Source organism: Aethalodelphis obliquidens, unplaced genomic scaffold (assembly GCF_003676395.1).
Source record: "Aethalodelphis obliquidens isolate GAN/ISIS:26980383/991018 unplaced genomic scaffold, ASM367639v1 scaffold33, whole genome shotgun sequence".
Classification (NCBI taxonomy): domain Eukaryota; kingdom Metazoa; phylum Chordata; class Mammalia; order Artiodactyla; family Delphinidae; genus Aethalodelphis; species Aethalodelphis obliquidens.
In genome coordinates, this window is record NW_020837977.1 from 14,380,662 (window position 1) to 14,405,472 (window position 24,811).

The window sequence follows — 24,811 nt, forward strand, 5'->3', positions numbered from 1 at the left end:
GTGCTATGTGTATTATATATATAATATATAATCTATTTTGTGTAGCATAGGAAAATTGAAGTGAAAAGACATTGGATAAAAATAAATGTAAGCAGACATTCTAATATGTTCTTTTTGAGCAGCAGTAGATCATTTTGTCCCCGACCCTTTGCCAGAGGAGCCATGTTTAGTCTTAGAAGAACAAATTGCAAACACTGTCACAGTAATTGTTAGAGCCCTTTGTCTTTATTCCTGTTGCTTCTAATCTTGTTCAGATTTAAACCTCCGTTCATCTCCACACTTTTTTTCTCGTCACACACTTTTTGTTTGTTTGTACAACCTGTATTAGAGTTCTCAGGAGAAACAGTATATGTATATTCTGAGACAGAGAGAGGAGAGTTAAGATTTATTTTAAGGAACTGGCAAATCTGAAGTATGCAGGGCAGGCCAGAGGCTGGAAATGCAGGTAGGATTTTTTCACTCCGGAGGTAGAATTCCTTCTCCTTCAACTGATTGGATGAGGCCCACCCACATAATGGAGGGTAATCTGCTTTGCTCAGTCGACTGATTTAAATGTTACCACAGCTAAAAAATACCTTCAAAGCAACATCTAGACTGAAGTTTGACCAAACAACTGGGCACCATAGCCTAGCCATGTTGACACACAAAGTTAATCATCGCACACCTGTATCGTAATCTTCTGTTGGAACTTTCGTGGTAGCCACCTAGCTTACCTTCCCACCTCCCATGCCAGATACTTCCATCCATCCCCGTTCTGTTGGAAGAACCTTTGAAGGGGGATTTTGACTGATTCTAAGCAGCATGAGTAATGATAATATTCACTGCAATAATATATTGCTTTAGTGTTTCCCAAAGCACAGTTACAATAAAATTTAAACCTCTGTGCCATCCAAACGCCTCTAACTTTCCAGCCCCACCTCTCCTGTCACTGCTGGTCTTATGTGCCCTCTAGTTACCCCCAAAGTACTCAGTTCTTCACAGGCACTGATGATTTTCCTGTCTCTATGGCTTTGCTCTATGAAACAGAACCAACACTAATATAAGGCAAAATATAAGATAATAGGAATAAAGAAGGGGCTGAGAGAGACGGGAAGGTGATGTGAATAATTCAGGCTTCTCAGACCTGAAAAAACTTCATTAAGCTGGGGAGAAAGGAAAGGGGGAGATAGACGGTGTTAGGCGCTGAATTCCCCCCCCCACCCCCGCCCCTCCCGCCTCACCAACCAATTCATATGTTGAAGCCTTAGCTCCTAATACAGCAGAATGTGACTGTGTTTGGGGTCAGGATCTTTACAGAGGCTGTTAGGTGAAAATGAGGTCACTAGTGGGGGCCCTTGTCCAGTATGACTGGTGTCCTTATACGAAAAGGAAATTTGGACACAGACATGCACAGAGGAAAGACCATGTGAGGTCAAGGGAGATGGTGGGCGTCCGCAAGCCAAGGAGAGAGGCTTCGGGAGAAACCAACCCTGCCCACACCTTGATCTCGGACTTCACGCCTCCAGAACTTTCAGAAAATAAACTTCTGTGGTTTAAGCCACCTAGTCTGTGGCACTTTGTCATGGCAGCAAACTAACATGGGTGGAGTGAGGCAGGGCTCAGGGAACACAGGCCGAGAGGCAGCAAACATGTGGAGTGTGCGATGGGCGTGGACTGCTCATCTATGTGACCACTACCGGTTACAGCTGGTTTCCAGAATGTGTTGGAAATTTGCCTGGTCCTTGAATTAACCATCCTCTAGTGGCTTGGCAAGGGGATTTCTGATGATGTTCTGTTCGGTCTTAATGAGAGAAAGCACCTCCAAGAGAGGGGCGTCTCTCAGTAAATACCAGGCTGGAGCTTTGTCTCTGAAGTGTGGGTTCCTTGTGGAGTGTGAGGGAAGAATCTCTTTTGCTCCTTACTGGAGTATCAGCTGATGGTAAGACCCAGGTGGTAGAGCAGACAAGAGATTCTCTTGCTATTTTCGTTCTGTGTTATTGTACTGGTCACACAAGGGCCATAGCGATCTTCTGTTATCCTTTTTAGCTTGAGTTAGTGGAAGTGCCAGGATGTCCCTTAATTTTTCTTTTCTTTCTTTCTTTTTTTTTTTAAAAAATAGACTGTATATTTTAAGAACAGTTTTAGATTTACAGGAAAATTATGAAAATAGTACAGAAAATTCCCACCTGACCTACACCCAGTTTCCTGTTATTAACATCTTACATTAGTATGGTACATTGGTTATAATTAGTGGACCAATCTCAATACACTAAGTATTTTATTCAGTTTCCTTCATTTTCATCTAATGTCCTTTTTCTGTTCCAAGATCTCACCTATGACACCACTTTACATTTAGTTCTCATGTTTCCCTAGACTCTTCTTGGCTGTGACATTGTCTCAGGCTTTCTTTGTTCTTTGATGACCTTGACAGTTTTGCAAAATACTGGTCAGGTATTTTGTAGAATGTCCTTCTCTTGAGATTTGTCTGACGTTTCCCTCTGGGTTAGACTGGGGTTATGCGTTATTGGGAGAAAGAGCACACAGGAAAAATGTCCTTTTCATCACATCATATCCAGGGTGCCTGTATCAACATGTCTGATGACTGCCGATGTTGGCCTTGGTCACCTGGCCCAGGTGGTGTTGGCCATATTTCTCCACCATCAGGTATTCCATACCGTACTCTTTTTTTTGGGGGGGGGGTACGGTGGTGTGCTGCGAGGCTTGTGGATCTTAGTTCCCCGACCAGGGATTGAACCTGGGCCCCAGCAGTGAAAGCACCGAGTCCTAACCACTGGACTGCCAGGGAATTCCCCCATACTGTACTCTTTAAAACGAAGTTGCCATGTACAGCACACACTTAAGGAGTGGAGACCCTTAATTTTTTAAACACAAAAACATGTGAAGTAGGTTTTGAGGAACAGGTGTGAGTGATGATGTTGCTGAATTATGGAGGAGTGGCAAAAAAAAAAATGACAAAAAAACCCCAAACATACTTTTTTGGGTTTGTTTTGTTTCAGGAAAAAAAAAAAAAAAGCTCCATACTGTCGCTATGAGAAGTAAGAAAAATGTTGATTTGAACTTTGCAATTTGTGGAATTAAAATAGATTTCAGCCTTGGGCTTTTTTTGTTGATTTAATTAAGGCAATCAGTTCTTATCTGTACCACTGTACACTTATCTGTACCACTGGGGCTCCAAAGCTATTGTTGCAGCCGGAAAAGGAAAGATTAAATTGGTCTGTCTTTCATTACTAACTGAAAGGTTATAGAACATCGCTTTCTTAAAGGCAGTGCCTTGCCAGTTACATTTACTGGACAATCCAAGTTCATGTGGGCTTTTCATAGCCTGACCTGTCCTGGGTGACCGTTTCTATTATAGGCAGAGGACCTCATTACTTCCCCCTAGTGGTCACCTTTATAATCTTGAATTCTAGTTGGACAAATTCAGCAGGAGAAACTTCAAAGTTCATGGCAATCCTCATGATAATTTTCCTTAATATTTTAATATGGATGCTAAAATGACATGGTGATTGAATTTTAGTATGTCTTTTTGGATTAAAATTAATTTTTAAATGGGTCACTGTTTTCAGGCAGCAAGTAATGGTAACTTGATGAAACGCTAAAGTGATGAAGATTAGTATTCTAGGCGGAAGGTTTACCTTGCTACTGTTCCACTGAGAACCTCAGCGGCCATTTGATTTTAACCAGGGGATTGAATCTGGCTTCTTGCAAGCGTTTTATCAGCACTGTAGGAGCAAGTGCACATTCTACATAAACCTGAAGACTACAGAGCTTTACGGGGCTAGTAGTGGGAGAATCCTCTGGAGTATTGTTTGTCATTCCTTCACAGGTAAAATTTTATCTCCAGGACAGGAAATGGCTTTCGTTTAGAGTTCTCCATCAGCATTCATTATGTTACCATGCTTTAAAAAGATGCAGCGCCTTTTATAGGATGCTATCTGTCTACATATTCTTAGAGAGTGGAAAGAACTTACAGAATTGGAGACCGGTTTTGTTATTATCCTTGATGGAAATACTGGGTGACACAGTACTTGAGTATGTAGGTGGTAATCCTTCGAATGAGTTCTGGTGTTTGTGCCCAGACCAGAGTTCTGTTTTATTGAGAGCCAGAGGGGATGGCGTCTAAGGAAAGGCAGCTAAATCAGTGTGAAATCTGCTAGTCTTCTTAGATGTGCTCCTGATTAGGACAAAAGCAGAACTTGAGTGGCATTCAGCACTGCTTCTGTTCAGAAATGAGAAGGGAGGGATTCAGACAGAGAACCAGTATTAAACCAGTCATCTCTGTGTCTGTTTGTGATACTCTCGTTGCATATGACACCATACAGATATGGTCAAGGAGCAGTTGATAACGTCTTTGTTTTCCTGAGCGGAAGTACGTTTAGTAACGAGGTTACCTGTCTGTTCTTGCTCACCCAGCTCCACCTGATACACTGGAACTCCACCTTGTTTGGCAGTATCGATGAGGCTGTGGGGAAGCCCCGTGGAATCGCCATCATTGCCTTGTTTGTTCAGGTAAATGGTCTTCTGCTATGATTGCTGTATTGTGCAGAGATGCTTATTTCTAATTCATTTTGCAAAAGGTTTTTTGTTCTCTCTCATTTTTACTACTTAGAGGTGACATTAAACACCTATACAGAGAGCACTGATACTTTAAAAATGGAAAACTTGATCTCTCTGGGTCAAGGATGAGCAGCCATATTCACTGGTAGAAAATGATTCATTGGCTTATTAGAACTTTTCTTCGGAGTGGCATTCAGGGTCTTTGGAGAAAGGAGTTAGGAAACGTCTCCTGAAGGCAGAGTTCATTTTATTATTGAAAAAGAATTTCAGAAAATATTTTTGGACCTTGCCTTCCTGCAAAATCTAAGAGAAGTCAATACTATAATCATGTAGTAGATTCCTTTAGCTATTCATTATTAATAATTTTCACTCTAAGATGATTTGAAGTGCCTTGTAGAAAACACTGATAAAATGAGAGCAGCAAAGACCTTGGTGGATATAGTCAATGTAAAGTTTAGATTTGAGCTCTTTGGTGGGCGAAAGAATATTATATAAATTTAGTGACACATACAGAAGCGGACCATATGCTTTCAAAGGTAAAATTTTAATTCAGTTCCTAAGGTGAATCTTTTAAACTTTGTCTTGATGTAATTACTTGATGTAATAAAAGATTGAGAGGTGAAGGAGACCCTGGAAATTGTAGGCTTCCCCCTTCCACCTCTTATAGAAGAGAAACCAAGGGCCAAAGAGGCCACGTCATTGTTTATAGTCACACAGGGATTTGATGTCACCAGGCAGGACCAGAAACCATTGTCCACTCTGTGTGGTTCCAGGCTGCCTTTGGATAACCTAGTGGTCCTTAATAACTTAATTTTCCAAAGAGTGCTGAGGAAGGGGCCTTTTGAAACCTCTTTTTTTCGGGGTGGCATATATTTCAATAGTATTAATTCCAACAATTTCCTGTTATAAATACCTCTAAGATATTTCTTTATTGATGTTTGAAAGTAGCCTTCCAGTTTTATTTAGCCTTTTAGTATTTTGAAATCCATGTTTTTAAAGTATAACACATGTCATGGAATTTAAAACAAATCCTTACATTTTAAGATAAATCTTCTCAATTCATTTCATGTGTTTTTCACAGGCAGGGCCCTATATTCCTTCTATTTTATATCTGCATTGTATAAGGAGAATGGAATCACAAAATGTGGATGAAAAATGTTTCAAATTATACTACAAATATATTTTGATAATCTTTAGTATATTGAAAATAATAACTGTTAAAGTCCATCTTTTGTAACCTGAGAAAGTGAACAGAGCATCCAGATTTGACAGCATGAGGCAGTAGAAGTAGAAGGCAACGTCTCATTATTAGAAAAAATAAGAATAAAATAAAAATAAGAACACAAATAGTCATCTGTAGGAGGGGAGGGAACATGTTAGTTTCATCTTTGGAGGCGGTACTCAGTACATACTTGGGAATGGAATTCAGTATGATAACTTGATGTTTTCACTTACTGCTTCTCAGTGTAGAACAGCTGACATGCAGCAATAGTGCACTAGATTGGAAGCCGAGTCTCTTGGGACCAAACATCCCCGTTCCCTGGGACCAGTTCATTACTGGAGGCAGGCAAAGCTTGGGAGCTTGTCCTCTGGCTCTGACTTTCCATAGGCGGGAAAATCCAGGTTGTCTACGTGAAAATGCCTTTCTCGGGAGAGAACAGAGTCGCAGAAACTATAGAGCAAACATTCACGGAGGAAAGAAGCGCTGATCGGGAGTGTCAGCTGAGGCAGTGAGGAAAGGACCGCATGCGGGGGTCTTGCACTTAGGTCAGAGGCTGGGAGAAGCGGAGGGGAGGAAGTCCAGGCAGTGAGGATAGACTTCCCTTTCAGGAAGCTTGACTCAAAGACAGATGGGGTGATAACTAGTGGTGATGTGCACAGCAAGGTCCAGATTGTTTCATATTGAGATCCGAGATGGGCCTGTGTTTTTATTCTGAGCAAAAAGGGCTAGCGCAGATGTTGTTTTAACATACCAGCAAGAAAGGGGATAATTGATGTAGAAAAGCCTCAGAGGAGGTGGAAAGGCATGGGATGAGAGCTTAGGTGGATGGACTGACCCTGGGCAGGACGGGCCCCATCCCTTCTCCGAAATAGAGGGCCAGGAGGAAAGGGTGGGCACAAACGGCACACATTTTTAGGTGAAGAAAGCCAGGAATTTAGGGGAGTTTATGCCTGATGACCTGTACTATCTGAGACATGCAAAGCAAAATTATTTATAGAGCAAAGGAAATATGGGTGTGGGATTGGGTTTTGAGATGGCACAGGAGGGGAATGACAATAGACTTGACGGTCCTTGTGGGAGACCCACTTGAGATTGGACATCACAGATGGTACAGGACAGCAGATCATCCAGGGAGAGGAGCAGAGAATTCTAGCAATTTTCTTTTTTTCTGGCCGTGCCCCGCGGCATGTGGGATCTTAGTTCCCCGAGCACGGATTGAACCCATGCCCCCTGCAATGGAAGCACGGAGTCTTAACCACTGGACTGCCAGGAAAGTCCCTCTAACAAATTAATTGTTGTATTGATCCGTTACAGAGCATAAGGTTTAGGAGGACAAAGGGATTAGAGAATGGAGAATGGTTGAAGAGGTGTCATTCAGCATAGGCAGGAAGGGAAAGGGATGAAGCCAGGAGGGACCTGAGGGGCATGACGCCTTGTGATCGGTGAACAGGGAGAGAGAGAAAAGAAGAGAGAGCTGGCCGGATGGGCACTTGTGGTCAGAGGCAATGGTCTTTGTTTGGAGTTGCAGTTTTCAGAGTGAAGACAAATGCAGGGTGTGTTCTCAGGATTGGTTTGCTGAGGTGGGAGGGAGCTGACGGGCATGAACTGAGGGGTAAAGAGACAGGCCAGGGAGGGCACAGGTCGCGCACAGGGACGCTGAAGTCCTCCGGAGTGACGGCAGGAGGGGATGAGCACTGAGAACGACCGGCGGGTCAGTAAGTGACCAGTAGAGCAGGATCGCAGCGGGGGAGGGCAGTCTGCTCAGAGGAGGAGGGTGGCTTTGGGCTTGTGGGGTAGAAGACCCATCTGAAAGTGACAGCTGGGAGCTGGCTACAGCTCTCACTCCTGTCTTGAGGGAGACTGCACAGTGTCCACTCCAAAGGCTTGGGAGGGTGGTGGCCTTGAGCAGACCCCAGGGGTTCACAGAGACCCCCTGGCGGAGGTGGCAGGAGAGCTTGTCAAAACTGCGGAGTCATCTAGTTTCAGAGGCTGCGGTGGAAAATGAGGGGGGATTAGCGTTAGAAGCGGAAAGGCGCAGGGCAGTGCAGGGCTGAGGTCGTCCGAGAGGAAACTCACCAGAGGGCTGGCATTTGGGGCGGCGGTGAAAGATGGCCGAGGGGAGGGTCAGGAGTTACTGGGTTCCTGGCAGACTCTTGGTCCCATGTTGCGTTGCCACCTGGACTGCTGTAGGATTTTAGGGGCTGAGGTGTGCAGAGGATCCATCTATATTTTCTTTTTGGTGGCTGTAACCCCTTCAGACAAAACTTTGACAAAGAAGGAAAGAGATCAAGCAATAACTGAAGTTGGTTACAAAATACAAAGTTTTGCCCATAAGGTAAAGAACCTTTATAGACAGAAGGAGCCAGTAAGAGTTACTAAGTGCTGCTCTATGTAAGAACTGTGTTCGATGCCATGTAGCATTCTGATGGGTGGTCCGGGTGATAGTCACTGAATTACAGTGCACCGTGCCCTGTTCTGAGGTTTGTTTTTTAAAAATATTGATTGATTGATTGATTGATTTGACTATGTTGGGTCTTAATTGTGGCATGCGGGAATTTTAGTTGCGGCACGTGGGATCTAATTCCCTGACCAGGGATTGAACCCAGGCCCGGCCCCCTGCATTGGGAGCGCAGAGTCTTAGCCACTGGACCACCAGGGAAGTCCCTGTTCTAAGGTTTTTGTTTGATTGAGTCTTGTCTTCAACCCCGTCACTTTTGTCTGCCCCACTGTATAGAGGAGGAAGCTGTAGGACACAGAGGTTAGGTAGACATGCTCAAGCCTAAAAAGAGAGTCAGGGTCAGAACCCAGCGTCCAACGCAAGTGACCTTTGCTCCTGGACCACTACACTGTGTGGCCTTACAGCGTTCAGATGTGGACTCTTCAAGGAGTTAAGCTCTGACAAGAGATGCATGAAGTAAAGACAGAGCTGACCTGTGGGTGTAATCACCCAAGTGCTACATTGTGGTTAAACCAGTACAACAGAGGGGTCTGTTTCCCCTGAAGATGGGGTGAAGGTGTCTGCCTACAGGTCCAGGCTTTTGCACCCAGGAGTAAATTTCCCTAAGATATACATGTGTGTGTGTGTGTGTGTGTGTATATGTATTTATGTGTGTGTATATATGTGTGTGTGTGTATGTGTGTGTGTATATACATATATGTGTGTGTATATGTGTATATATATATACACATATGCACATATAATATATATATACATTTTTTAACTTAAGAGAATTCATTTTCTGTTTTTAGTGCCTATCTCAGGAATTGCAAACACTTGGAAAATGATGTCTCAATTATTTTGAACTGATTGGCCTATCTTAGGTTATGTAAGTTTTTTGTCTTACCTCTTTCCTCTGATGCCCTTTCACCTAGCCTGTTTCCCAGTTGGATCATGTGGAGAGAAACAGGGAATATAAACATGGTGACAGCTCTTCTGGCTCCTTGTAGGTCATTCTCCAAAATTTTTTTTTTTTAACATCTTTATTGGAGTATAATTGCTTTACAATGGTGTGTGAGTTTCTGCTTTATAACAAAGTGAATCAGTTAACCATATACATTATGTTCCCATATCTCTTCCCTCTTGCGTCTCCCTCCCACCCTCCCTATCCCACCCCTCTAGGTGGTCACAAAGCACCGAGCTGATCTCCCTGTGCCATGCGGCTGCTTCCCACTAGCTATCTATTTTACATTTGGTAGTGTATATATGTCCAAAATGTATGGGGAAGAGAAAAAGCCAACTGTAACAAGGATTGTTTGTCTGAGGTTATAAATTGTCTCTGCTGTGACTGCCCTCCATTATCATGGACTGTTGAAACTTGGCTGAAAAATGGAAATCAGATTGCACTTACAGTTTTTCAAGTTAGAGTCAAGAATATTTAACATCATATTCTTTTTAAAGTCTCGAATTCTTTGGAACATTTTATACACTGAAAAAATGTAACGATACATAATGCTTTAAAAGAGAAAGCTACTGGGAATTCCATGGTGGTCCAATGGTTAGGACTCAGAGCTTTCACTGACATGGCCTGAGTTCAGTCCCTGGTCAGGGAACTAAGACTGCGCAAGCCACTCAACGGGGCCCGGAAAAAAAACATAGAAAGCTACGAACAGCATATTCTTATTTAATTAAGAATACAAAGGGGATTATAGAACTATGTCCTGTGGTAATCAAGAAATGTCCTGATTTTGGTGACAGGATAATGAGTTCATGTGAAACCATGTACTCATTTTTCTGAGTTAATAAAAGTTTTTCAACACGGATAAAATCTTTATAGTAATGGCCTAGAAATGCCCAGGGTGAAAATGGAAGGCTTTGGGAATGTGTTGAATAATTTTAATTCAGAAATATCCTTGAAATTTCTATATCGCAGGCTTATTACTTTATATATATATAGCACAGCGGGTAAACCTGTACTTAGCAAGGTGAATTTGGAATGGATTCTTGGAAATGTCTAGGAACATATCTGATACTTTCTTGTACTGGCTTCTGTTACTGTTACACCTTTAATTGCCTTCAGTAGATGTTGACCTGGCTGTTATTAAAAAGGGCATTTGTTCCCCAGGAAGAACATTCAGGTGAACTTGAACTTCACTTCTGTTGGTTATTTTAAGTAGAAGCTACATATTTAAAAGCTTTATGGTTCTGGTTTATGCTTTACACTTTGCAGATCGGAAAAGAACACGTAGGCCTGAAGGCTGTAACTGAAATCCTCCAGGATATTCAATATAAGGTAAGTCATTCTTTAAAAGAAAATAAAACTACTGGCTGTGTCAGAGGCTTCCAAGCCCACCTTCAGGCTGGGAGATTCCCTAAAAGGACTCACAGCCAAGTGCTTAGCCTCCTGGTTGTGGCTTCTTCCAGCGGAAGGCTACAGTCCCGGAGAAGCGAGCCACAAGCTTCCAGACAGCCCCGCCCCGTGGAGTCGCACAGGGACACACCTGATTCTCCTGGCAGTGATGTCACAACAGGTGTGAAGCATTGCCAACCAGGGAAGCTTTCCTGGGCCTTGGTGTCCAGGGATTTTATTGGGGGTCAGTCATGCCAGCCGGCAGTGCCTGAGGGACTGACCTCAGCTACTCTGACTCTAGCCCTCCCCCACCCTGAGCAAAACCAGGCTTTCACCATAAATCACAGTGTTGGGATATACTTATCTGGTCCAACTGGTGCAGCCTGACCCAAGGCCTCAGGCACACAGAGCCACTCTTCTCAGGCAGCATATTCCAAGGGCTCAGAGACTGTCTCCCAGGAGCCAGCCAGGGGCCAGTCTTGAAGACAGGCCTTTTAAATTTTTTTTGGATTGTGGATTCGAGCAACCCAGGCCAGCTGAGTTACCCCTTTCTGCCCGCTGGTTATAGGAAGGTAGTGTAAATGAAACAAATAAAAATTGTGGCAACCACACTTCAAAGTATTTAAGTAAAAAGAAAAAAAGAGACAAGTACCTATAAGCCATAAGATGATATATCCCACAGAAGGTGATTCAGGTTGATTTGAGCCTGTAGCGATTCGGCCTAGCATTGCCGGGAAGCCCAGTTCTCTTATAAACAGTACCTTTTATGCTCACGTTGAGTCAGTAGAATCTGAGTGGCCTTGTGGGGGAGAAGTTCAGTCCCATGTGGGTGCTGGAGATACCGCACAGGGGTCCAAAAACCCAAGGCCAACCCTAAAATCTGTCTGGAAACAGTCTCGCTAGCTCTAGACTCGCTAGCTCAAGCCCAGAGCATCTGGAACCAGGCAAGAACCTCTACAGAAGGTCTCCTGAGCGCAGGCTCAGAGCGAATCCAGCTGCCAAGGGAAGGCACAGACTGGTCACAGAAGCTGGTGAAAAGGGGACAAGGACACATTTTCACTGGCATTTGTTGAATAGAAATGGGTTGAGAAATTTTCCTTTATTGCTTCAGCTAATGTGACATCAGTCGTTACGGAATACAGGAGGATGGCGGGAGGTAAGTAAGCTGGATTCTTTAATGTGTCCAACAGTCCCCAGAAGTAAGGAAGAGAGCAAGAGGTCATGCACTTACCTTCCCTGTTATGTCTGCATTAGTGGAGTAATCTTATAAGAGACATCCAACTGGCGTGACAGGTCTGTCTGTCTAAGGACCGACATTTTAAATGGGACTATTTAAAATAGTGATCAGAAATGTGAATTGGTGATGGTACAAATAGTTTATTGAAATTTAAATCTAGTTTTGATAAACGTGTATTGAAATTTAATATTTTCATCTGAGTGTCAGTTCTTCCTCTCTGGAGGAGGAGAGCATCCAGGATAGGTCCTAGAGCTGAGCTACCAAATCCAAAGGGGGCAAACCGAGAATTTGGGAGGCAGCCCGTCCTGCCAAGAAGGTTAGGAATTGAGATCGTAGTACCAGGAAGAAAGTCGTTACTAAAGAATTCCCTGAGCCAGTGCCTAAGTCTCTGGTCTGGATGCGCCAGGAGCCGGAAAGGTAGCTGACGTGGGGCATATGGACCCTGGACGATTTTAAGTTTCACACCTGGAATTATAGGGAAAATTGAGCTGCAGCAGCAGAGAAAAGAGCTACAGACTCAGGGCAGGAGTGTCTTGTTGGAATCAACCCCTGTGGCTCCAATGAGAAGACAGATTGACACAAATCTGTGGGGTCTGATAAGCCGTTCAGAAAAGACTTCAACCTGGATTTTTAGTGCTCATAAATGTTCTTATTCTAAAATTTAGAAATTTTATGTTAACATGGGGCACACTGTTTTCTGTTTCAGGGGAAGTCCAAAACAATACCCTGCTTTAATCCTAACACTTTATTACCAGGTAAGCATTCATCTGCGTAAGATGAATTTTAACTGTGGTTATGACTGCACTGTTTGCCTCAGAACATACACAACTATATCCTATTAGTTAATAAAGTTTCTTTACAATTTGTATTCTCTGTAGTTGGTACCAGTTTCAGATTGCTCTAAACCTGGGAGTAAACCTTTTGAAAGAATAAACACTTTACTGCTAGTTCCATTAATCCACGGAGAGGTTTCTTTTGGATTTTCATTCCTACAAATTGCCTCCTCTGTGTAAAGCACGACTGTAATAACATAACCTTGATATACGTGTAAGATTGGTCAGTGCAGTTCTTATTAATCTCTGGTGTGACATAAACTTTATATCTAATTTTAACAGATAACCTCTTTGCAATGATATTATTATTTAGCTATTATTTCTAAATACTTAGGTATGCCTGAACAGGTAAGAATTGTATATAAAATACTCAAAATATAATTTGTAGATAAAGGTTGTTTTGTACAAAATTTTGGTCTTCACATTTCTCTGCCTAAACTATGTGAAATTTTTTGGTGTTCCAAACAAAACCAAATGCATCGTATCTTCTACTTTCTACATTTAATTGCACTGCTACCAACCAGTTTTTCCATATGTTGAACACTCACCCATCATATTTAATCACAGATTCTTCTAATGCAGGGCTACAAGATTTTATAAGAATGATTTTTTTTATTCTATCATAATACAATTTCAATATTTTGCTATTGAAGAAGTGATATAGAGGTAGCTAGAACAGCATGGTTAAATGCACAGACTGTTTTCTTGTCTCTCATTTTTATTAAAAAAAATCAGATATATGATTTAACATGCTTAAAAGAATCAAAAGCTCTAAATAATCACACCTGGGAACAACTTAAGCCGTCTCTCCCTTTAAATCCCAATAGTTACAAATTATTGACCTTTTTTTTTTTTGTATTTTACACAAATTTATTTTAACTGAATTTTTAAAAAGATAATTTAAACACACAGACTTTGAAGCCAGACCGCTTTCGTTCTCATCCTGGCTCTGGCCAGGATGTTAGCCCAGTGACCGTGGGCATATTACATACCCTCTGTGATTCATTTTTCCCATCTGAAACGTGCGGGTAATAATGGGACCTATGTCACTGGTTTGTTGTAAGAGTTAAATAAGTTAATGTAAAATGCTTAGAAGAGTACTTCACGTGTCATAAACATTCAACAGATATTGGGTATAATCAGTCAGGTAAATCATCCAATAACGTAAAAAAAAAAATGGATACACTTCTCCTCAAGTGAGTAAACTTGATATATAGTATATATATAGTATATAGTATATATATCAAGTATGTGTATTTATAATATAGTATATCAAGTTTATATACATCCAGTTTATACAGCCATATTTAAATATGTATAGTAACCCATTGAGAGAAACTGCTATAAATAATAGAAAGAGGATTCATCATGTTTTTTATTGATTGTTTTCTCCATGATGATTAGATTAAAACACAAACGTGAGGCTCTAGTTTAAAAATGACATCCGTCTGAGAAGTGTTATTTGGACAGTTTGTAATTTTGAAAATTATTGTTGGAATCTTCCAAATTATTTTTCATTAACTTGCCTTTCTGTGACACGCCCACGTGATGGCACAGACCCTCTGCTGCGCGATTACTGGGTCTACGAAGGCTCTCTCACTATTCCGCCCTGCAGTGAAGGTGTTACCTGGATATTATTCCGATACCCTCTAACAATATCCCAGCTACAGGTGAGTGCGGTGCTTTTAAATCTTCCAGAATGAAGTTCTGAGTTAAAGGTTACATGTTGTCTCTACAAAAGGGAAACACGTCTGTTTTACGTTTTGGCTCCCTTTGGATCAGTTAAATCAGTCACATCTTTTCAGATAAAAGTTAAATGTCTTGAACCAGTGAAAGCAATGGAAAGGTCAAGGATGAAGAAGACCCAGCTCTCATTTATGATCTGTATTTTAAAAGTCAGTTTTTATAGAGTAAATAGAAGTCAGTGAAATAGCCAAACGTTTGATTATTATTGTTATTCCTTCATGTGGGTTTTCCCAGGCATTGGAGAGAAAAAAGGTCTTGGAAGTAAAGTGAGAATGCCGGTTATTTCTGTAAGTCACATGCAGGCTTTGTAATAGCTCTTTCTTGGCTTGCACAGGAAAATCCTGTATGCAGAGGGTGAGGGTGCTAAAAAGAACGCCCCGGAAAGTTCTGGATTGTTCTCTAGCCCCATTTTTGTTCACCTACCACCCATCTTGGGTATAGCATAGGTGCTCTAAATGCTAATGCACAGTGTGTGTGTCTCCAAGGTGAGCTGTCACTAGGGTGTTAGGTGGCAGAGCAGGAGGCAACATCACTACAAGGTGTTTAAACAATGGTTTTGATATTATTACAAAAAAAGCTTTAAATGTCTCCTGTCCCCCAGAGGTCTGTCTAAGGATGTGTTCTGGAAGGCTATACTTGTTCTTCATGATCAGTCTCAGAAGACTTGGGCAGTCCTCTCAATAAACCAAGATTCCTTTAGAAACTTTTTACAAACTTTTATTATATCCCCTATCATTTTATAAGAAGTTCAAGTTTACTCACTACTCAGGAAAGCCTTCTTTTGTTTGTCCTTAAATCTTTAAAATCCTTCTTTCAACCTTTAACAATTTCTTATTTCTCTTTTTTCTAAGGATTAATTTTAAAAGTGCCCCATTCAGCATCTTCATTGTTTCATTATTTTAGAAACTTTGATCACACCACCTTTGGGCCTTCGTATTTTTAATATGACAAACCCCAATTCCTTTATTTATTCATTCATCTGTTTTTTTCTTACAAGAAACTGTTCCTGACTGCCAACCAGACACAGAGGATGCAGAGATTCAGACACAGTGTTTACTCTTAAAAAGTTCACCATAGAGTTGTGGAGGCAGATGACTATTAGACAGCTATGTTGTGTCATAAGTAAGGTGCTCTGGAAACACAAAGGACAGAAACCCAATCCAGACTGGGAGGTCCAGGGAATAACTCCTGAAAAATATTAGGAGTTAGTCTAGTAAAGGAGAGGAAAGAAATTAGAAGTTTGAGTGTAATGTTAAGAGTAGAGGTTTGGACTAATGACATATAGATTTGGAATTTAATAGCAAAGGTTGTAACTGCTGTAACAGATATACCTCAAAACTTCAGTGACATCACAGTAAGAATTTATTTTTTACACACGTAAAATGTGTTTTTACATTTTACAAATCCAGCAAATGTGTTTTTGATTCACAGTGAAGGCTTTTCTTTTTTTTTTTTTATTTTCGGTACGTGGGCCTCTCACTGTTGTGGCCTCTCCCGTTACGGAGCACAGGCTCCGGACGCACAGGCTCAGCGGCCACGGCTCACGGACCCAGCTGCTCCGCAGCATGTGGGATCTTCCCGGACCAGGGCACGAACCCGCGTCGCCTGCATCGGCAGGTGGACTCCCAACCACTACGCCACCAGGGAAGCCCAAGGCTTTTCTTTGTGCATTCAGGGAACCGGGTTGAAAGACACTCTGCCATCTTTAATACCTCACTTCTGGGTCCTTAGGTGTGGTCATGTAGCCAGCATGAAGGGAAAGAGCGTGGAGGCTCTCAAAGGGGGATTGCTTTTAAAGGGCCAGACCTAGAAATGGCGAACACCATTTATGCTTACATTCTGTTGGCTGGAACTCAATCACATGGCCATACCTGATTTCAGGGGAGGCTGAGAAGTGAATTCTAGCTTCAGGTCCAAGAAGAAGAAATGGATTTGATGATCAGATTAGCTCAAGCTGAGGAAGAGGCAAGATAGCCCAGCTGAGGGCAAAACCCCAGTGTAGGTAGAGGAGATGGCAGCACATAGGGAACTAGGGACTTGCCCAAGGGCCTTGGGAACAGCCAGGAGGGAGTGAGTCCAGGACAGGAGAGAGTATCTCCAAGATGCGGAGAAGAAAGGTTAATAGTGACAAATGCTACAGAGAATTTAAATAGGATGCATGCTGCCCACCCAGGTAGAAAATAACTACGCTGTATAAACACGTGCCCAGATGCCGCTGCTGGGTTCTCACCCTTGACTCCTGTTTCTTGGTCTTGTGTGTTCACTGGTGGATCCTGGTATTGACACTTCTCTGTTGCTGAGGTTTGGCTTCTCTTCTCCAGTATTATTCCTCCACCATCCCTTCCGTTATGCTGCACTCGGTGTTCCAGGTCAACACCCCAGCCCATCCAAGCAGTTTGCCTTGAGGCTCTACCATGGAGAAAGCCTTCATTTCTTTTCAGAGTTGCCATCATGCAAACAAGATTCATGAACAAGGACCATCATTGCCAGTTAACTGAATTGTTAACTGAAGTGAGATGTTTCCATGGAGTGTTGAGCTGAAAGGAGAAGGGGACCAAGGGTAAAAGTTTTAACTGACATTAGTCACAAGGAGAGGAGACTGGCAGAAGTAGTAGAAGGAGCTCGGGGTCTACAGTCACATTTGTTCAGCAGTTTAAAGGTAATTTTCTAAAAATAGGTCAAATCTTTTAGTGAAAAATAAAATTTTTCTCTATAACCACAATAAATGTCTGTCTATTGCAAGTCAGTTCGAATTAACCTTGCTGAGCCACAGAAAAGAAAATTCTCAGTTCCACTTAGAATTCCATTAAGGATTCCCTTGCTAGCACGGTATGGGGAACGTTAACTGACAGTCTGTAAATGTGAACGAGGATGTTTTACTTCCACGTCGACCAGTATGCTATGCGAAAACCAGAGACAAATCGTCATGCCTTTCAGTCTCGCTGTCTTCAAAGGGAGCCTTGCTTTGTATTGTCCCTTTGAGTAAGGCCAGTGACAAAGTCTAGCCCTAACCCACTAAGTGATGCTCCTCAATTATTGGGAAATAAGCTGTATCTTCCTCAAAGGGAGCCAGAGGCAAAGGAATGTCCATTGGAAGGAATAATCCCAACTGCTCTTGGAAATAGACGACTTTCCAGTTAGCTGTGGCTTTACAAGAAAAAAGATGTAGGTTCTGTTAGCACAGAGCTCCATTATAGCATCTGTTCAGAGGGCAGGAATGTTGAAATGGACACACACACACACACACACACACGCAGGTAAATTAAAATGCAATTTAGAGTGATGTAGGAAAAAATTATAATTTTCGGAGAATATAAATCAGTCTGTCCTTGACTTGAATGTTTCACTGTTGCTGCTCATATAATTTCATAGAAGGCAGAGCCCAAAATAGAGAAGGTCCAGAGAGGGCAGTACAAACAAGAGGAACCCAAGAGAGAGGATGTGATTCTAGAATCAAAACCAAGAAAAATTGAGAAGCCTCATCCTGTTGTACTTAAAGAGGAGCAGAGAGATACAGAGAAGGAGGCAGAAAGCGAGGGACAGAGGATTGATACAGAAAATAACAAAAGGAATAGCCAATGGCAGGTGGAGTGGCTACTAAGTGGATTATACTGAGAAATAGAAAACTTTGTATTGAAAAAATCATGTGTCCTCTTATAGGCGTAACATGTAATAAAGCAGCTGGATATTATTGTAGAAACAATTGTATCTTGAAATGCGTCATCTGTCACAGGATAATAGTGTCTGCACTTGCAACGTAATTAAGGAAAAAGCTCTAGATCATAATGCTTTCCTAGGAAATGCACAGCTGCTGGAGGTGGGTGGGGGGAGAAGGAGTCAGCGGCTGAAGTGTGGTGTTGACAGCTAAGCCTGTCGTGGACCATTTGCATCTTCTTGGGCACTAAGAACTCTAGCATCTGGGACTGGAAGCTCCTGATTGGTTGACTTTTTCATGTTATTCCTGGTTAGCACACACTATGCTAGGGGAAAAAACCCACACAATTGGATGGATTTGGATGAGTGTAATTTAAAACATTTAAAAAAGTGATCTGTAACCATTAAATTACTGTAAGATAAACAGTGGTCTAAAGCGTTTAGGAAGCCAAAGTGAAAAAAAAATTTTTTTTTTTCAGCTGGATTGTTTTTTATTTTTGTTTGTTTTTGGTTTTTTATAGCTGCACTGTGAGGCTTAGTTCCCTGACCAGGGATTGAACCCAGGCCATGGCACTGAAAGCACAGAGTCCTAACCACTGGACCACCAGGGAATTCCCTCAGCTGGATTGTTATGTTTGGAAATGGGATTCTAAAAGCAGAATAAAAATACCATATTTAATCAAATCTGACAACGGAAATTGTAAGACACATTCTGATTTCACAGTGACCTTAAAATGTGAACAATATTCAGAATTGATCACACGTGGTATTCTGATATAATGGCACATGTACAAATATATGAGCATACGCACACACACACACACAAATGATTCTTCAGTTTTACTCTCATTTTCCTGTCTTTTTTCTCCCCACTTTTTTCTGCACGTTCCTCTTACTCATCTGTTTCTATTTCTTAACTTACCTACTTTTCCCAAATTAGATGTGTCTGTCTTTGTTTAGTCCTTTCTCTTTCAACTTCCAGTAACGCCAGTGAAACAGAGGAATATAGATGTTGTTATGGGTTTTCACTGTGTGCATATACGCCCGTTAGAACTCGGAAAACCGTCTTAAATTTTGTTTCCTCCCAATCCTGCCTCTTCTTCATCCTTCCCCATTTCTGACTTCCTGTGGATTGAAAAGTGGGACTCTTCCTAGCCCGATTTCTGGCACAGATGCTTGTGGCCTGTGGGGTCTGGGAGCCCGTCTGGCCTTGGACCTCTGAGGAGCAGGCGTTTTTTATGCTCCATGTGGGATTTGAGTGGCCATTAACCCTGCAGACCAGGATGCTGCGGGACCCCAGCACGGTTACGTTTGAAAATGATTCCAAGTGGTTTGGAACATTTGTTGTGCATTTTCTTCTGTGTCCGTGTTTCTCTAATTTGAGTGTGCAACAGAATCCCCCCCGGGAGGGCATGTTAAAACACAGACTGCTGGGGCTTCCTTGGTGGCGCAGTGGTTGGCGGTCCGCCTGCCGATGCGGGGGGCGTGGGTTCGTGCCCCAGTCTGGGGGGGTCCCGCGTGCCGCGGAGCGGCTGGGCCCTTGAGCCATGGCCGCTGGGCCTGCGCGTCCGGAGCCTGTGCTCCGCAGCGGGAGAGGCCACAACAGTGAGAGGCCCGCGTACCGCAATACAAAACAAAACAAAACAAAAACAAACAAAAAAACACAGACTGCTGGGCCGCACCCCAGAGTTGCTGATTTGGTGGGTCTGGGGCACTTATTCCAGGAAGCACACTTTGAGAACCACTGTTTCTCATCTACCCGCATTTATGTCCCCAGCTAACTGAGGTCAGCCGTCTTAACCCCAGAATGCTGAGTGCCTGAAGGCCGGTGTGCTGGGCGGCACTAGACCAGTCCTGTCCAATGGAAACACCACGTGAGCCGCATGTGTGAGAGAAAATTGTCTAGTAGCCACAGTAAAAAAAAGTCAAAATAAACAGGTGAAGTTAATTCAGGTAGTCTGTTTCAACCCAGTGAATCAAAAATATCATTTTAACGTGTAATCAGTGTAACAGACCATTGATGAGATTTTTCACATCCTTATTTTCATACAAAGTCTGACTTTGTGTGTATGAATCCTACGTTTCCAGTACATCTCAGTTCAGACTAACAACATTTCGAATGCTTGGTGGCCACATGGGGCTGGCTGGCGGCTGCTGTCCTTAAGCAGTGTAACTCTAGGACTTTCTCTTGCTCCTGGGAGACTCCCTCTTTCCTTTCTTAAAATGCGTTATTTTTAGGGACTTGTGAGAAAGTTTGTATTTCTTCAGCATCTTCCATGATACAGAGCGCTTCCCGTGGAGTCACGAGCTCTGTAATCTCTACGTCTCGAGTAAGTTTCGATCTGTGTGGCTCGTTGGTAACTATCCTAATGATGGGATGACAGTGGCCGAGCCCAGAGCTGGGGATTGGGCTGATAGGCAAGTTTACATCAGTGTTCCTGGGGAAAGAAAGTTCTTTTCTCTAAGCTCTTCCTCAAAAAAAAAAAAAAAAAAAGATCAGATTAAGGACTGATCAGTGACAGAATGAGGGTGGTTTTAGGGATGAAAGGTCAGGAAGAGAGAGCAGTGATGTTAGAAAGAAAGTTAGATAATGGGGTAGAAGAAAATGAAACCAGAACAACAAGGTTCAGTACATGAAAGGTGGAGAGATATGTGTGTGTGTGTGTATATATATATATATATATGAATGAAATCTTGTTATATATACACACATATGGACTATTTAAGTACAATTTGCTTTGTTCCCTCTATTTAACTACTACCACAAGCAATTCATTTCCTCTAATTCATGGATCATCGCCTGGTGATGAAAGAGAATAAGATGAGAACACCGACTTATGTGTTATTTTTCTCTTCTAACATGATGACATATGAACTGTAAGTCAAAATAAGTCTATTATAGGATGTGCACAGGATTTCGGAAACTACTAAAATTAATGAGTGCCAAACCTCAGACCCTAGAAATTAGCCCTTTAAATGCACACATGAAAAGAAAGCAGAACTTTGAGTGAATCATCGGGGTCCTGCAATAAGGAGGTCGCAGTAAATGTCTGAGACCCACTGGCGTGCCACCCGGGTTCAGAGGAGAGTGACTGCTCAGCTCTGCTACCTTCAGAAGGTGAGGACTTATCTCTGTCCTCTCCATCCGTCTCTTTCAAATTGGCTAAAAACAAATACCATGTTTAAGTAGAGTAGCATTAAAAATCGATGAAATCGTACATCCTGATATACGTGATAATGAGAGTCTCTGTACAGCCATGACATTTGAGTTTTGCTGAAGACTTTTATCCTGGACTATTATTCTGTTCCTTTCTCACTCTGTCTCATTTCAACGTGAGATAACGCAGTGTGTACTTGAAACCATTTGAAGTGACTAAAGGGTTCCGAGCGGTGGTTACTTCAGAAAAATTGGCATTGCAGAGAGATGCGTTTTACGGGGGATTCTCCTGCCGCCGTGGCTCTAGACATTTTTCAGATGCAGCAAGCAATATGGGTGCTGCCATATTCCCCCCTCTAAGACCCTGTGGCGGCCTAGCGGAAGACGGTTATGTAGATCAAACAGCTGATGGCTTCTATATAAATACAGCACGTGGCCGTTGTTTCAAAAAACTGGACAGTTCTAGTTGGATCAGGCTTATCCCATTGAGTGCAATCAAACAATATTTGAAGACATGGAAAACTAGAACCATCAGAAGTCAGATTTCTAACCTGGGTTCTGATCTAACAAGCCACTTAATTTTCCCCAACTCTTGTTTTCCGACGCATATATGAATGGTTTGAATCTTGTGGGGTTCAACTCTTTTGGAGTCAGGAACCTCTTCTTAAGAAACTACTCCACAGGGAAATTTTTACAAGTCATTCAGGAGTTTCATGGGTCCCCTAAAGTCTAGGGGTCTCTAGACTTTTATTCGAACCCTGAATTAGTTCATCTCTCGCATTTTTTTCACGTTATGATTGGGAGAGGTCTATGGGTGTGCTGTATGAACCTTTGTAGGCAGAAGCCTCTGATTCGCAGATGGTGAACTTTTGGTGGATTCATGCTGTTCAGATCACACTTGCTCAACATCCGGGGATAAGTGCCAGATGTAGGGTCTACTGATGACTAGAATTTCTGAAGAGGTGGCTGTGAAGCTGGGAAAGGAGCAGCTGGACTTGGCATTGTCAGACCCGGCTAATCTGGAAACTTCCTTAACCCATGTGGCCTCAGTTTCTCCTTTTGTGTAAGGAAGGAAGAATATCTGTGGCATGTGATTTTATGGGGCATTTAAATGAAATAACAGACCATGACTTAACAGAGGTAAGTCAACTGCTAGTTGGCAGTGAGCCTCACGAATGCTTGTCACGTGTTTACTTGTTGTTCAGACACTTCCCAGGGGGTTGTGTCCGGCAGACTGTGGGTTCTTAGGAGGTGCAGACCCGGCAAGTCAGGGAAACTGCAGTGCACTTGATGGGAACGGTCCCGTGGGACTGTGGGAACCTCTTCGTGTGTAACAGGAAACCTGAAAAGGGAGATGAACTTGAAAATCGCTCTTGCCAAAGGAGGAAGATGGGCTTAAACTTTTGGAAAATCAGAGGCACTCTTTGGACCTGTGCTCTCCAGAGGGCTAGACAAACATCAAAGGGAGTCTTTTGATGAAAAAACCTCCATCTGATACATTTAACATCTGGTCAGTGTTAGTGTACAGTAACACCAGAATTCATTACTTAAAGAGATACTTGGGAAGCATTTCAGATCACTGCTTCATTTGTTCACTTTTTCTCATTATGTCACAGGTGGCCATAAGAGCTTCTAGAGAGAAGTGTGTATCATTTTTGTACAAACAGATGCAGCAGGTTTCCGTGGCAGTTTGGGTTGTCTGCAGACCTTCATCCCTGCTTCTGCAGGCTTCATTCTTCTTGCAGGGGTTGCGTCTAATGTCTTAGGTCTGGAAGGATGAACTTCTTTTTCTCTCTTTGAAGTTTAATTTTAATTCTCTTTCTAAATTCTTATAATGTATGCATATTTTAAGCCATTGATGAAACTGCAGTTCTTGTTCATGGCCGGTAAGTGGTTAATCTGTTTTGTTCTGCTTTTATTTTCAGATTGAAGAATTTCGAAGGCTGAGGACACATGCAAAAGGGGCAGAGCTTGTGGAAGGCTGTGATGGGATTTTGGGAGACAATTTTAGACCCACTCAGCCACTCAGCGACAGAGTCATTAGAGCCGCGTTTCAGTAGCTGAAGAGAGCAGAAGCCGGTGCGTCTTCATCTGGGTATGTTCGGATTAAGCAAGGAAAATGAGGCACACACAGCTGAGCCTGTCACACCAAAGCGACTCTCATTGTCAACGCACTTTATTTAAATCTAGGACACATTCTCAAGCCCCATTAATCACAAGTCAGGTGGTTCGTAAAAATTTCATGCCGTGTTGGACAGAAATCTACAGTCCTTATGTTTTCGAGCAGAGCAGCCTTTCATTCTAAGTTTTGCTCTAATATCGGCTTTCATGAGGGAAGGTGCCTGAGGCAGGGGAACAGTGACATGCAAGTACCTCTCTGTACTTTACTATGTTGTCGCACCCTTGAAACGGCAGCTGTCACCTCCCATTGATGGGGGAGCGTAAGGGAAGGGACTGGGGGACCTGTTGAGCCTCAAAGTGGCCCTTGTTGTTCGCTGCAGATTTGGTCGTCTTGTTTATCGGGGTAGGTAGGTGAGGGCAGATCTGGCATGAATGAAAATACTTGTCCTATGGAAGTGCTTTTATTCGATAGATCAAGAAGCCCTTGCTAATGATCTGAGTGTAGGATGTTTCTGTACTGATTAAAACCTAATCTGTACATTTTAATATATCGAATTCAGTGTTTGGATTCCTTACCCTTAAGGACTAACAAAGTAAAACATCACAAACATGGAAAAACTAAAATATACATAAATGCCTCTGTACTGGGTTACTTCCTCACCTTGTAGGTTGCCCAAGGGCGTGTACCTAGGTCAGTGTGCATTGCTGGGAAACCACTGCTTCTCGTAAGAGGGAAGCGTCTGTTGGAACAGTTTCCTAGGAGTCAGGTCAGAGCTCTGACTGTTTAATGGACCGCTAAGGGTATGTACTCTCATCCCGTGTGAAGGGTACAATGGACCGGGGAGTCACAGAGGAACAGAAATCTCTGGCCTCAGGGAGCTCACAGTCTCATGAGCCAGACAGCTGATACAGGAATTTTAAAGGGTGATCACGTTGTCCATGTGTTTCCCTCTCCAGTTTTCTTGCCCCTCTATTATTACTCTACTGAGGCACCCAGTACTCCAGCCAATCTGTCTTTTCTCTTCTGTGAATGTGCTTTGCTCACCCAGTCCTTCCCCCCTTCCCTTTTGCTCGTTGAAACCCTAGCCGACTAGAGGCCCAACTTGCATACGGTCCTCAGCAGGAATTCTCTCCTTGTCCCTTATATCGTACCTCTTGTTTCACATTTTTTCTTCCAATTAGCTATTCGTATATTTATTTCCTGTGTCAGATTTCAAGCTTCTTAAGGGTTGAAACGTGTTGAGTTTACTTTGAATCCATCGTGGCATGTAACACCTGGAGTCGTGGATGTCGTTAGGGAAATTAGAAATTCCTTAGAACTTATGTGTGTCCTGTATCAGCCAACTGTGTTCCAGTCCTTCGTTCCTTCTCAGTTTCTGTGTCAGCTAGTAGATGATGAGATGATGGGGATGATGAGGAGGAGGCCAGGCAAAGTCACCTGTGGTAGGAATGAGAAGGAACTTTCAGTAATTCATATATGATAACAATGGAGAACAT

The 24,811-nt window shown here is 42.6% G+C and overlaps 1 protein-coding gene across 2 annotated transcripts in view; it reads left to right on the forward strand.

Annotated features, from left to right (window-relative positions):
• Positions 1-24,811, forward strand: part of CA8 (carbonic anhydrase 8 (inactive)) — a 210,672-nt gene that overhangs the window by 169,038 nt on the left and 16,823 nt on the right. For both annotated transcript variants that reach the window (XM_027128036.1, XM_027128037.1), the window contains 5 exons: positions 4,414-4,509; positions 10,447-10,509; positions 12,510-12,558; positions 14,194-14,306; positions 23,119-23,288. In XM_027128036.1, coding sequence (XP_026983837.1) covers positions 4,414-4,509; positions 10,447-10,509; positions 12,510-12,558; positions 14,194-14,306; positions 23,119-23,253 — 456 coding nt within the window. In that variant the 3' untranslated portion in view covers positions 23,254-23,288. The remainder of the gene's footprint in view (positions 1-4,413; positions 4,510-10,446; positions 10,510-12,509; positions 12,559-14,193; positions 14,307-23,118; positions 23,289-24,811) is intronic.